The sequence below is a fragment of the Miscanthus floridulus genome, chromosome 1 (assembly GCF_019320115.1).
Source record: "Miscanthus floridulus cultivar M001 chromosome 1, ASM1932011v1, whole genome shotgun sequence".
Lineage (NCBI taxonomy): Eukaryota > Viridiplantae > Streptophyta > Magnoliopsida > Poales > Poaceae > Miscanthus > Miscanthus floridulus.
Genome location: NC_089580.1, coordinates 183621065 through 183633006, shown reverse-complemented (window position 1 = coordinate 183633006; position 11942 = coordinate 183621065). Strand labels below are relative to the sequence as shown.

General features: G+C 52.8%; 1 protein-coding gene across 1 annotated transcript; it reads right to left on the bottom strand.

The window, feature by feature from the left end:
• Positions 1-3533: 3533 nt before the first annotated feature.
• Positions 3534-4464, bottom strand: LOC136468012 (uncharacterized). Its single transcript, XM_066466868.1, has 2 exons — positions 4252-4464; positions 3534-3971 (listed from the first exon to the last, which is right to left on the bottom strand). Exons 1-2 carry the CDS (start codon positions 4462-4464, stop codon positions 3534-3536), a joined length of 651 nt encoding a protein of 216 aa, XP_066322965.1.
• Positions 4465-11942: the final 7478 nt, after the last annotated feature.

Sequence of the window (11942 nt, the reverse complement as noted above, 5' to 3'; positions counted from 1 at the left end):
CCGAGGTTATGGAAGTAGACGTAGAGCCTCCCGAGGCCAACCGGGGCACGGACTAATGGGTCCCATTCCTTGATTGCCTCGTCCGAGGAGAGCTCCCTATAGACAAGACCGAAGCCTGACGGCTTGCGCAACGAGTCAAGACTTACGTCCTATGCAACGACGAGTTGTACCGGCAAAGCCCATCTGGCGTCCTCCAGTGATGCATCACCACCGAGGCAGGCCAAGCCCTACTTTGGGACTTGCATGCAGGAGCCTGCGGGCACCATGCGGCGCCTCGAACGCTCGTCGAAAATGCCTTCCGCTAGGGGTTCTACTGACTGACGGCGGTTGCTGACGCCACCAAGCTAGTACGCTCCTGCGAGGGATGCTAGTACTATGTGCGGCAAACGCACCTCTCGGCCCAAGCCCTCCAAACCATCCCCGTTACATGGCCCTTCGCCATGTGGGGGCTGGACATGGTTGGGCCTCTACAAAAAGCCCCCGGGGGCTACACCCATCTGTTGGTAGCAATCGATAAGTTCTCCAAGTGGATCAAGGCTCGTCCGATTAATCAAATCAAATCCAAGCAAGCGGTGCTGTTCTTCACTGATATCATCCATAGGTTCGGGGTTCCGAACACCATCATCACCGACAACGGGACGCAATTCACTGGCCACAAGTTCCTGACATTCTGCGACGACCACCACATCCGGGTGGCTTGGTCGGCCGTAGGACACCCTAGGATGAATGGCCAAGTAGAACGTGCCAATGGCATGATCCTACAAGGCCTCAAGCCGAGAATATACAACCGGTTGAAGAAGTTTGGCAAGAAATGGCTTGCCAAACTCCTGTCAGTCATCTGGAGCCTGAGGAATACCCCGAGCCGAGCCACGGGATTTACACCGTTCTTCCTAGTCTATGGGGCTGAGGCCATCCTCCCCACTGACTTGGAGTACGGTTCCCCGAGGCTTCGAGCCTACAACGAGCAGAGCAACCGCACTACCCGCGAGGACGCCCTCGACCAACTAGAGGAAGCCCGAGATGTTGTGTTGCTACATTCGGCCAAATACCAGCAAGCTCTATGGCGCTATCAAGCCCGGCATGTTCGAAGCCGAGACCTGAAGGTGGGCGACCTAGTGCTGAGGCTGAGGTAGAGCAACAAGGGCTACCACAAGCTGACCCCACCATGGGAAGGACCGTACATCGTCGCCCAAGTGCTGAAGCCCGGGACCTACAAGCTAGCCAACAAGAAGGGCGAAATCCTCAACAACGCTTGGAACATAGAACAGCTATGTCGCTTTTACCCTTAGAATTTCCAAGCATTGTATACATTATTTCTCGGAATACAATTAAGAAGCGTTCTTTAGTTGTTCTAATTTTTCAAGAAACCCGCCGAAGCCTATCACGGGCCTCGGCATTACGATAACACCATAAGGAAGACTCAGCTCTGCCTCTACAGAACCAAGCCTCCCTCAGGGGCTAGAAGGGGGGACTCCCCCCTAAGTCCCATGCACCATTTTTAGTCATTTTTCGAAAAAATTCCCACGCCAACCTCTCTAGCGTGCTCTGACAAGTCGATTGTGAAAAAAACCTAATTACCGAAAGACTGTCTCAAGGCCAGAAGGCTGGCTGAGTCGCGAGATGGCCTACGCCTCTGGGCTATGGCACTCCCTCACCACCTTTTGCCTTGAGGGGCAGCTTGCGCTCTGAGGAAGTTTTTTGCAAGAAACTTGTTCAGAAATGAGACAGAGGGTAGAGGCTCGAAAATATAATGAAAAACGATTAAAGAAGCATAGACGCACGATTACTTTAAAAAGGCCTTGATGGCCACCAGCGTTATGGTAGGGTAATACAATCCCTAATCTAATTACATGGCCTCTTGGGCCCAGGTCAAGCCTCAGGGTCCCCAACATCGGCGAACGGCGTAGGAGGGACCACCTCCTCTTCGAACAGCTTAGCCAACGCCGTGCCGGGATCCTCCGCCGCCTCCATTAGCTTCGCTACCTCCTCATCGGCCTCCTCATCATCATTAGGCAGGACATAGCCATCGCTGATGGCCTTGAGGTCAATGCTGATGTAGTGCGAGGCGATGACGGCCAGGGCACGCTTAACGCCCGTGTGCAGCGCCCCTCAGAGTCGCTCGCGCACTTGGCCGCTCAACGCAATTAGGCGGCTCCCGAGGGAGCTGCTCGACTGGACCCCCTCGACCTCCAGGGCCTCGTAGGTAGTACGGGTGGCGCTCTTCAGCGCGTCGTGCTCCCCGATCTCGGTCTCGAGCATTGCCTGCACGGCGACAGAGGCCTCGGCTGCCCGGGTGAGCTCTGTCTCCAACTCTACGCCAAAAGAAACGGAATGGGGTTGAGCGCAAAGGAAAACAAGCCAAATAATGATGGAAGCCTATGGGACTCACCCTTGGCCTTCTCCTCCCAGCGTCGGGCCTCGACCCGAGAGGCCTTGGCTTTCTCTCTCCAACGCTGGGCCTCGACCCGAGACGCCTTGGCCTTCTCCTTCAGGCGCTGGACCTTGACCCGGGAGGCCTCGGCCGCCCTGGAAGCCTCTCCCTCCAACTCTGTATCACACCAAGGAGTTAGGGGCCAAACACAAGAAGAACAAATAAAACAAGGGGAATAAGACTCACCATTGGCCTTTCCCCTTCAGACCACAGCCTCGGTCCGGAAAGCCTCAGCCACCTTAAGGGCCTCATCCAAGGCACCTTTCGTCAGCTGGTGCGCACCCTGCTCCATCCCCAGCTGTTCGCAAGGGCCTTGACAGAGGCTGTGGCTTCTCCAGCCCGGGACCTAAAGGCATCCCGATCACCCGACACGCGGGTCAGCTCCTCCAACTCCTTAACCCGTGCCGCCAAGGGGGCAACCTACTCTTGGGCCGCTGCCGCCGTAGCCTTCATATCGGTATCGCGTAGGCGGAGGTCCTCCACCTCCGCGCCCCGCGCCGACAGAAGCGTGTTGGCACGAGTGAGCAGGTCCCTCTGTCGCTGGAGCTAGTCCCAGACGTCCCTCTCTCGCCGGAGAAAGATGGACTTCCTAAGGGACCGGGTCTCGAGCTCTTGGGTAAGCAGAACAAGGGTCATGCATTGCGAAAAAACTCAGAAAAAGACAACACCGTACGAGAAAAGAAGGCGCGAACCTAGGTGACCCCGGGTAGATCATCGGCCACCACGGACAGTGCCGTCCATAGTGACCGCTCCGCCAGCTGGCGGTATTGCTCGAAGGTGTCCTAGCGCCCGCCTCGGCCGTGTCCTCAAGGGCGAACAGAGGCTCCCCCTCAGGGTCGTCCCGGCTCTGCCACAGGACACGCGGGTGATCCCACCTGCGGGGCTCGGATCGTACCCACACGAGGGCCAAGCTTCCCTCGCCCGGGGTCGGAGCCGGCTGTTCCATGGTGCCAGCCACCTCAGCGTCGAACACCTCCTATGCCTGGGAAGTATCGTCGGAGGAGATCGGATAGACCTCCGCCTCCCGGGCGCCCTCCCACAACAGCGGTAGGCCTTGGATCAGGGGCGCCACCGAGGCCTCCACCGCCTTCATCTCCACTTCCTAGGCCAACGGCTTCGCCGTGATCATGTCGGCCTCGATGGTCCCAAGGGCTCCAGCCTCCGCCATCGTGTCCTCGGTGGTCCCGGGGGCTCCGGCCCCCGCCGCTGCGGCCTCGGCGGTCCTGGGCACCCCGACCTCCGCCGCCTTGGCCTCGGAGGCCCAGGGGGCCTCGACCTCGGTGGCCTCGGCAACTGAAGGCACCTCGGCCCCATCTGACTCACGAGCCTCGGCCTTGCGGGGTGCAGGCGCTCCCTCCCCCGCCTGTGTCGGGGTCACCTTGGCAGCCCCTCCTTGGGCGACCGGCTCCTTCGGGTCGGCCCTCACCGATGCCGCGCCACGTTGTATGGCAACTTGCGCCTCCACCACCCAGTGGGCGGTGGAGCTAGGGCTCACCTTGAGCGCCTTAAGTGGCGCCAAGGTGGGCACCTTCGCAGGACGCTTTTGGCAGAAGAAGAGATACTTATGGGGTCAGCATGAGACCAAAGAACGAACAGAAAATGCTGCAACTCTGCCAAAAATATGCTTACCTCGAGCGGGGCAGCAACCGCTTCGGCACAGTGACCCTCCTTTGCGAAGGTAGTGGCGGCGGCAGAGGCACAGCCTCTGTATCCGCCGGCGCCGGCCGGTCCTCGATGGACCGCGGCGCCCCCTCGGTCTTCTACAGGGGCAGTTGCGTCGCCCCCACCGCCACCTGCTCCACCGCTGCCGTCGAGCCCACCGGGCTGATGGCGCGCTTTCCCAATGCCCACACCTCGGGCGTGTCGGCCTTGGCCCCGGGGCGGGCGATCACCGGCCCCGAGGCATCTCCTCCTCCTCTAGGGAGCGCCGAGCTGCTTGCCGATGCCCCGAGCACCGTCTCCCCGACATCAAGGAGATGGTCCAGGGGACCCCGCCCCACCTCGCCCTCGTCATCTCCATCCGAAGCATCCATCGATAGTGATGGCGACGGGGATGCCTGCAACGGGAGACTATCCTGCCTTTACTGCTGGCAGTGCTTTTCTAGTCCCTCGCGTGCGAGGATTCTCCTCATATGCTTTGCCTCCTTGGCGTCCTTCCGCCTCTTCTATGCCTTGGCATGCGCCCAGTTCACCGCCCGCCACGCTGCGTCCTCGTGAACGGGCGGCGGGGAGGCTCGCACATCCCTCATGCCCTGTAGGAACGATGAACACAAATGAAGAACCAAAAAACAGTAAGGAACAAGGAGGCCGTGGGGGCCGCAGCAGCGGGGGAACACCCCCACGACGGGCACATCGCAATAGGGGCTAGACCACCGCTCCTCAGCTTCCCATCCACCGTCTCCATCACTGTCGATGCGGGACCCATAGGATACCCCACAAGGGAGAGAGAAGATCTAGTTCAACTAGGATTCTTCCCATGTAATCTTAGTAGTAGAACTATTAAGTAATCCTACTAGGAAATCTCATTATAAACCGACTAGGACTCTGACCTCCTGACTATATAAAGGAGGGCAGGGATCCTGAGAGAGGAGGATGACAATTGTACAACACAACATATCACAATCAATCCAACGCAAAGGCGAACACCGACTAGACGTAGGGTTGTTACTCGATCTACGATCGAGGGCCTGAACCAGGATAAATTGACTGTCTCTTGCGTTAACCATCGAGTTCAGCATACGCCGAAGCCCGAACATACTGCCCCGGGTACCCCCATGGCAGGCTATCAGTGGTGAAACATCGACAGCTGGCACGCCAGGTAGGGGACTTCGGCGACTTTGCATCCGAGAGCTCAATGGACCTCGATAACATGATCTTCCCAACGGGATCAACTTTCATCTTTGGCTCATGGATCTGCGAGGCAGACAACTACGGCAGGCTTCAAAGCCATCTCCTCAAAAATCCGGATCATCATGAAGAATTTCCTATTTTGGCAACTACGATAGATCAGCTCACCAGAAGATTCGCACAGCTCATAATATCCGATTCAAATAAGATTTCACGGCTACGCGCAACCGACTCGAATTCAAGCTCCGTGTCCGAGATGAAGTCTTATTCGAATGCTTTCAAGAAACCGAGTTCTTTTTTGGCAGGATTCCAGAGCACAACCCAAAACAACTCGGATTACCCTCAGAGTTCTTTCAAAGAGTCGAGTTCTTTTCCACTTGGGCACGACAACACGACAAAATCCTATCAGGGACAGTTTGAAAGGTCTTTCAATCCGATGCTTGGGATACCACTGACAGGAGCTCAGGAGGGTCTCATGCTAACGATAACATCGCAAGACTGTATCATCCACTGGCCAGGTTCCGTTCCTGAAGATAGCGGAACCCAACTAGTCGGCACAATAACAATAGCTATTCTACCTTACCAAGAAGGAGACTCGATCTGCGACATCAAGGTGTCTACTGAAGTCATCAGCAACTCTAACGGTATGAAAACTAACACCAATAACAGAACGGCTCACGCATGGGAAGTGCTCATGGTTCGACATCCTCGGTCACCATTAAACCCCCTAGAAGCACCTGATGTCAGGTCATCAGATGAGTCAGAATCCAACATATCACCCTTTGCCCAGGGCTACGATGGAGAAACCGAGAGTCAGAGACAGGCTAGAGAAAGGAAAAACAAGTTGAAGCAAGGGCGCCAACACCGCGCTAGGTAGTGCAGAGAAGCCTGGATCAGATACGAGTCAGATTTGGCTGAATACGATAAAAGAAAATCACAACAAGAAGCCGAAGAAAGACGCACGGTGAATACACCTTACGATAAGATTCAAGAAGCATTAGAAGAACTCAGGGCAACTTCACATCGCGGAGAGAAGTACGAACAGCTCCAGGACTTGCTCTGGTCGACGATCCCAAGAACGCATGAAGAGAGAGCCTGATCGAGACTACCCGCCAGATCAACAACCCATAGGCAAGAAGATCAAAATCAAAGGAAATACGCTTTCGAAAGACTTGGGCCAAGTGGAAGCCATAACGGAGAAAGTAGGAAGGAACATAATCAAGGCCACCAATTTGAACAACCAAGGAAGACCAGGAGTAGGGTGCCTACCCAGACAGCCTCGCAGACTTATTCCCATCAAAACAACACTTGGCCAGAAGAAGGGGCCGAATCCAAATTCAAAGAAGCCGGAACGCACGACAGATTCCCCTGTTTCGCGAACAGGTTGGCATCAGTACGATTACCTCACAAATTCAAACCGTCTAACCACTCTAAGTATGATGGCAAAACCGAACCAAGGCAATGGCTTAGAATATATTCACAATCAATTGAACTAGCCGGAGGAGACAACGATATCAAAACCTTGTTCTTTCCCATGGCACTAGAAACTATGCCCCTCCAATGGTTTGACAAGTTAAATCTAGGATCTATCAGAAATTGGGAGGACTTGCAAAGAGGTTTTTGTGAAAATTTTATAGGAATCATTACACACCTAATCACTCATGCAGAACTAAAAGGACTCAAGCAAAAGTGAGGCGAAAGTCTCAGAAATTACTATCGACGATTCGGCGAACTACGGGCTCAAGTGCATGACATCACCGAACGAGAAGTAATTGAAGCTTTCTCTCACGGAATCATGGCTAGGTGGCAATTTCAAGATTTCTGCAAAGAAAATCCGAGAAACAATGAAGAATTCAGGCGAACAGTGGAAAAGATGATTACTGCAGAAGAAAAAACACGAGAGAGGTTTCCGGATAGAAGCAACCAGGACAACCCGGACAAGCAAAATCATCGAAATAGCAGACATCAAGAAAGGAAACGTAGACCAGACAACACCATGGCAATGGCCGACAAATCAAAGAAATTTTCCAAACCCAGAAGATATGATGACATTGAAAACATGCGTTGCCCATTACACCCTAATGGGAGGCACACCATCGGAAATTGTTACACTTTCAATGATCGATACACAAGAAAAGATAGTAAGGAGAACACCAAAGAGGACAATCAGAAAAAAGACAAAGACAACCACGAGGACAAAGGATTCCAAAAACCCAGGGGAACGGTAGCAGTGATCTTCTCAGGGGCTCCAGATTGTAGAAGCAAACATCAAGAAAAACTAGCACTACGGACTATCATGACAGCAGAACCAGCTACGCCAAGATATCTCAATTGGTCACAGTATCCTATCCAATTTACCAGAGAAGACCAATGGACTAGCGTGGGAAACGCAGGCCATTATCCATTGGTTCTAGATCCAACTATTGCTGGTATGACTGTCACCAAAGTATTAATCGACGGGGGAGCCGGACTCAACATCATCTTTTCGGAAACACTAAGGAAGATGGGACTACAACTCGCCGGGATGATCACACCAACAAGAGAAGGGATCAAATTGGCAGCGTAAAACCACTCGGCACGCCAATCTTTTACAGAATCGACCCGGTCATAGTCAAAAAACTTAATTTTGAGACCCTGGTGAAACTGAATCCCGCAACCACCAAGAACGCTGGTTTCTTCACGGCAGGGTTGAGGTTTCAGATGAAAGAAAAAGCGAAAAAGAGATAGAGAAGGAGGGATTCCAAGGAAAGCTTCGCAAAGATGAACGAAAACAGAAAGATGGAGAACGGCATTGGGGGTTAGGTGGTTCAGACTAACCCCAAAATAACTAAGAAACTAATGGAGGAAAGCGGAAGCAGGAAGGCAAAGTCCGACGCGGACAAAGGAAACGAAGAGGACAATCTCACCAGGACCCAGAGTTGGAACCCGATGCTCACCCGGAACTCTCCATTCAGCGATGACTTTGCTTTGGATCAAGCCGTGGCTAACGAGCTCGCGCAGCTGGTCTTCGCTTGTTGTTGGAGCCGGCCAAACCTTCTGAGCAGCCCTCATGGCCACGAACTCCTGGTTTTCAATCAAAGAAAGGGATGACTCCTCGTCCATGAAGGTCGCCTGAGACTTGCTTGTGGTTTTCTTCTTTCCCATGAACTGGCGGAAGCAAAAAAAAGGCACTAAGGAAGATGAAGCTAGGATGATGGTGCTCGGGTGACGGCGATGATGACGGCGGCGGATTTCTGAAAGCTAGGGTTTAAAGGCAAGAGCTGGGCAGTAAGGGAAAGGAAGATAAAAGATCTTTAAATAGATTTTTCAGTGATACAAACAGCCCACAAGGCCCGTTAAAACACAGTGTGGGAATGCAACGGTCCATTTACCGACGCAGCTAAAACGACGGAGGGCACAAATCCACACAACGGTACAAACCAACGGGCAGATTTCAGACTTATCCGTCCAGCACCACGGCAGGGTTATCAGATCGCTACAAGAATAACCCGTCAAACCAAGAAGAAAGAAAGAAGAAAGAAAGGGCTACCTCACAAGGAACAAAAGAACCCGGTTATTTAAGAAAGAACTCGGTAATCTCATGAACGACAGGGATCATAACAGAAAAGTAAAAGACAACTCAGAAGACAAGATTCGTTACATTACAAGCGACTTCAAAAATAGAAGATTACAAATCTTACAAGACCCAACGAACTCGGCACCACGAAAAGCAAAGTAGCAAAGAGGAACATGGACACGGCTAGGCTCTGGAATGACTACGTGTCCCAAATTGCTACTCGGAAGGACAAACCGCCATCAGCTACACTGTTTTCTTCAAAGGACGGACGCAGTGCACCCAGGGCAGAAATCGGCAGCACGGCAAGACAACATGGAGCAGAGAAGGCCGGCGGGCATCTGTCTACCCAAGACCGATGTGATGCTAGATATGGTGTTGATCTGCACTGGATAGTCTCAAGACAGGCGACGAGGATCAACCCAGAACTGCCAGATGAAGAAACGAAGCCCACATCACAAGACTTCCTCCAACTACCACCACGTACATCCTAGCACAATGCTGTCGCGGGATTAGCCTACCTCTAATCCCTATCATAAGACTTCCTCCAGCTACGACAAGACACATAGGAACCACAAAATGTGCCCGGGGGCTGCTCTACTTCACAAACTACCATGTTCATGACCACGAAGGTTTCAACAGAATGTCCAATGGATGAAAACAAGCACTCCAGGACAGTATTTATAGACCAAAGGAGCAGCGCACATGGACTAGGAGTACCAACGAAATAAGCCTAACAAAGGACACAATGAAAAGACAGGACTCAATAATGGATGACTTAGGCGAGGGGAAACAGTACTCGAAGACGGGCATATTCGGAAGAATATACCAGCACAGTACAACCCGTGAACAAAAGGCATTTACACTCAACCACCACCATACAACTACATCTGACAACAGCAGACTATCAAAGAATACGCCAAGACCTCGCATCCGAGTTCTTCCTGAACAAAACAACATGGATATATGCTCGGGGGCTTGGCCAGCATCATAGCGTAATCAACACTAAGCTAGGGAGCTCGGCCTTCATTTCAACTACTCCCGGAGGCTCAGAACCAAAGACAAAGGACCAAGAATACAAGAAACTCAAGACTACAATGACGACGACACATCAAGACTCTTCATCCGACTTCTTTTCTAAAGAGAAGAACTCGGAGAAAGCACGGGGCTGCGGGATACATAGCCCCAGAATTTTTTGAAGACAAAAATCTGGACCCTCCAACTTTTGCAAGCAAAAGCAAGAGGCTCGGGGGGCTACACTCAGTGAGTGTAATTTCACCCAAAAAGAACCCAGACATAAGCTCGGAGGCTACATGCCACGAAACTACTCGGATGATGGTTTAATCCAAGACTAAAGGGCCGCTTTGGAAAGATGCCGCAAAAACTACTCGGATGATGACATAATCCAAGTCTCGGGGACTACTTCAGAACACAAATTTTCAAACAACATAAAGGATCAAGACCCTCCAACTTTTCGTTCCAAATAGCAAGAGGCTCGGGGGCTACACTCAGTGAGTGCACTTTTTCTTCAAAAAAGCGCACGTCACCAAAAGACTTCCTCAACGCAGACCACTTCAAGACATTATGACAAAAAGAACCCGGAACGAGCCATATTCGAGTTCTTTTTGATAAAACTTCAACGAACAATCAGAGCAACTTCAAGACAAGATCCTCTAGCTCCTTGTTCCAAATAGCAAGAGGCTCGGGGGCTACAACCAGATGGATGTACTTTTTCTTCAAAAAGCACTTACCACTCAAAGATCCCAAGAAGCGCTACAAGGTTTCACTCTAGAAAGCACTCGGATGACATTTTGTTCCTACTCAACAAGACTTGAAGGAGCAAAGCGAGACTTTCAGAGCTCAACCATGAAGTGCTCGGGGGCTTGTCGATGCGGGACCCATAGGATACCCCGCAAGGGAGAGAGAAGATCTAGTTCAACTAGGATTCTTCCCATATAATCTTAGTAGTAGAACTATTAAGTAATCCTACTAGGAAATCTCATTGTAAACCGACTAGGACTCTGGCCTCCTGACTATATAAAGGAGGGCAGGGCTCCTGAGAGAGGAGGACGACAATTGTACAACACAACATATCACAATCAATCCAACGCAAAGGCAAACACCGACTGTACGTAGGGTCGTTACTCGATCTACAATCGAGGGCCTGAACCAGGATAAATCGACTGTCTCTTGCGTTAACCATCGAGTTTAGCATACGCCGAAGCCTGAACATACTGCCCTGGGTACCCCCGTGGCAGGCTATCGGTGGTGAAACATCGACAATCACCCAATGTATAATCTCCTCGTTGGGGAGGGCGAAGGCGGATAGCCGGATGCCTTCGATCAGCTCATCCAGCCTCATCTCGAACAGGCGCCACCGCCGAGCCATCAACGGCAGCACCCTCTGACGGTGGAAGGTCGCCACGACCATAGCCGCCGTGAGGCCACGGCCGCGCAGCCTGTCCAGTCCCTCCAGGAGCGGCTGTAGCTTGGGCTGATCCTCCTTTGGGACGCCATACCTCCACTTCTCCGGACAGCTCTCCATGATCCACCCGGTGTAAGGAGGAAGCCCACCGTCATTGTTGTAGAGGTAGAACAAGCTGGTATACCAGCGACGATTGGTCGAGGTGAGTTGGGCCAGGATGTAAAGGTGCTGTCGATCCTGGCGCACTTGGAGAGTGCAGCTGCTGGCCCTCACCACCCTCCTCGCGCCCGTCGTGCCTGTCGGCTTGGTGGTATGCCCCGCCCAGAAGAGGTGGAGCCACAACTCCCAATGGGGAGCAATCCCCAGGTACCCCTCACAGACAGCGACGAAGATGGCCACCTACGTGATGGAGTTGGGGTTGAAGTTGTGGAGCTCCACGCCGTAGTAGTGCGGGAGCGCCCGCATGAATCGATCCACCGGCAAGCCAAGGCCACACTCATGAAAGGACACGAAGCTCACGATGTAGCCGTCGCGTGGCCTCAGCTCTGGCTCGCCCGACGGAGCAATCCACTCTGGCCTATTGGGGTCGGTAACCGGGCGAAGAAGTCTGCCATCGACGAGCGACTGAAGTGTCTCCACGGTGATGTCGGACAGACCCCAAGAGTCCGCCTCAATGACAACAGTGC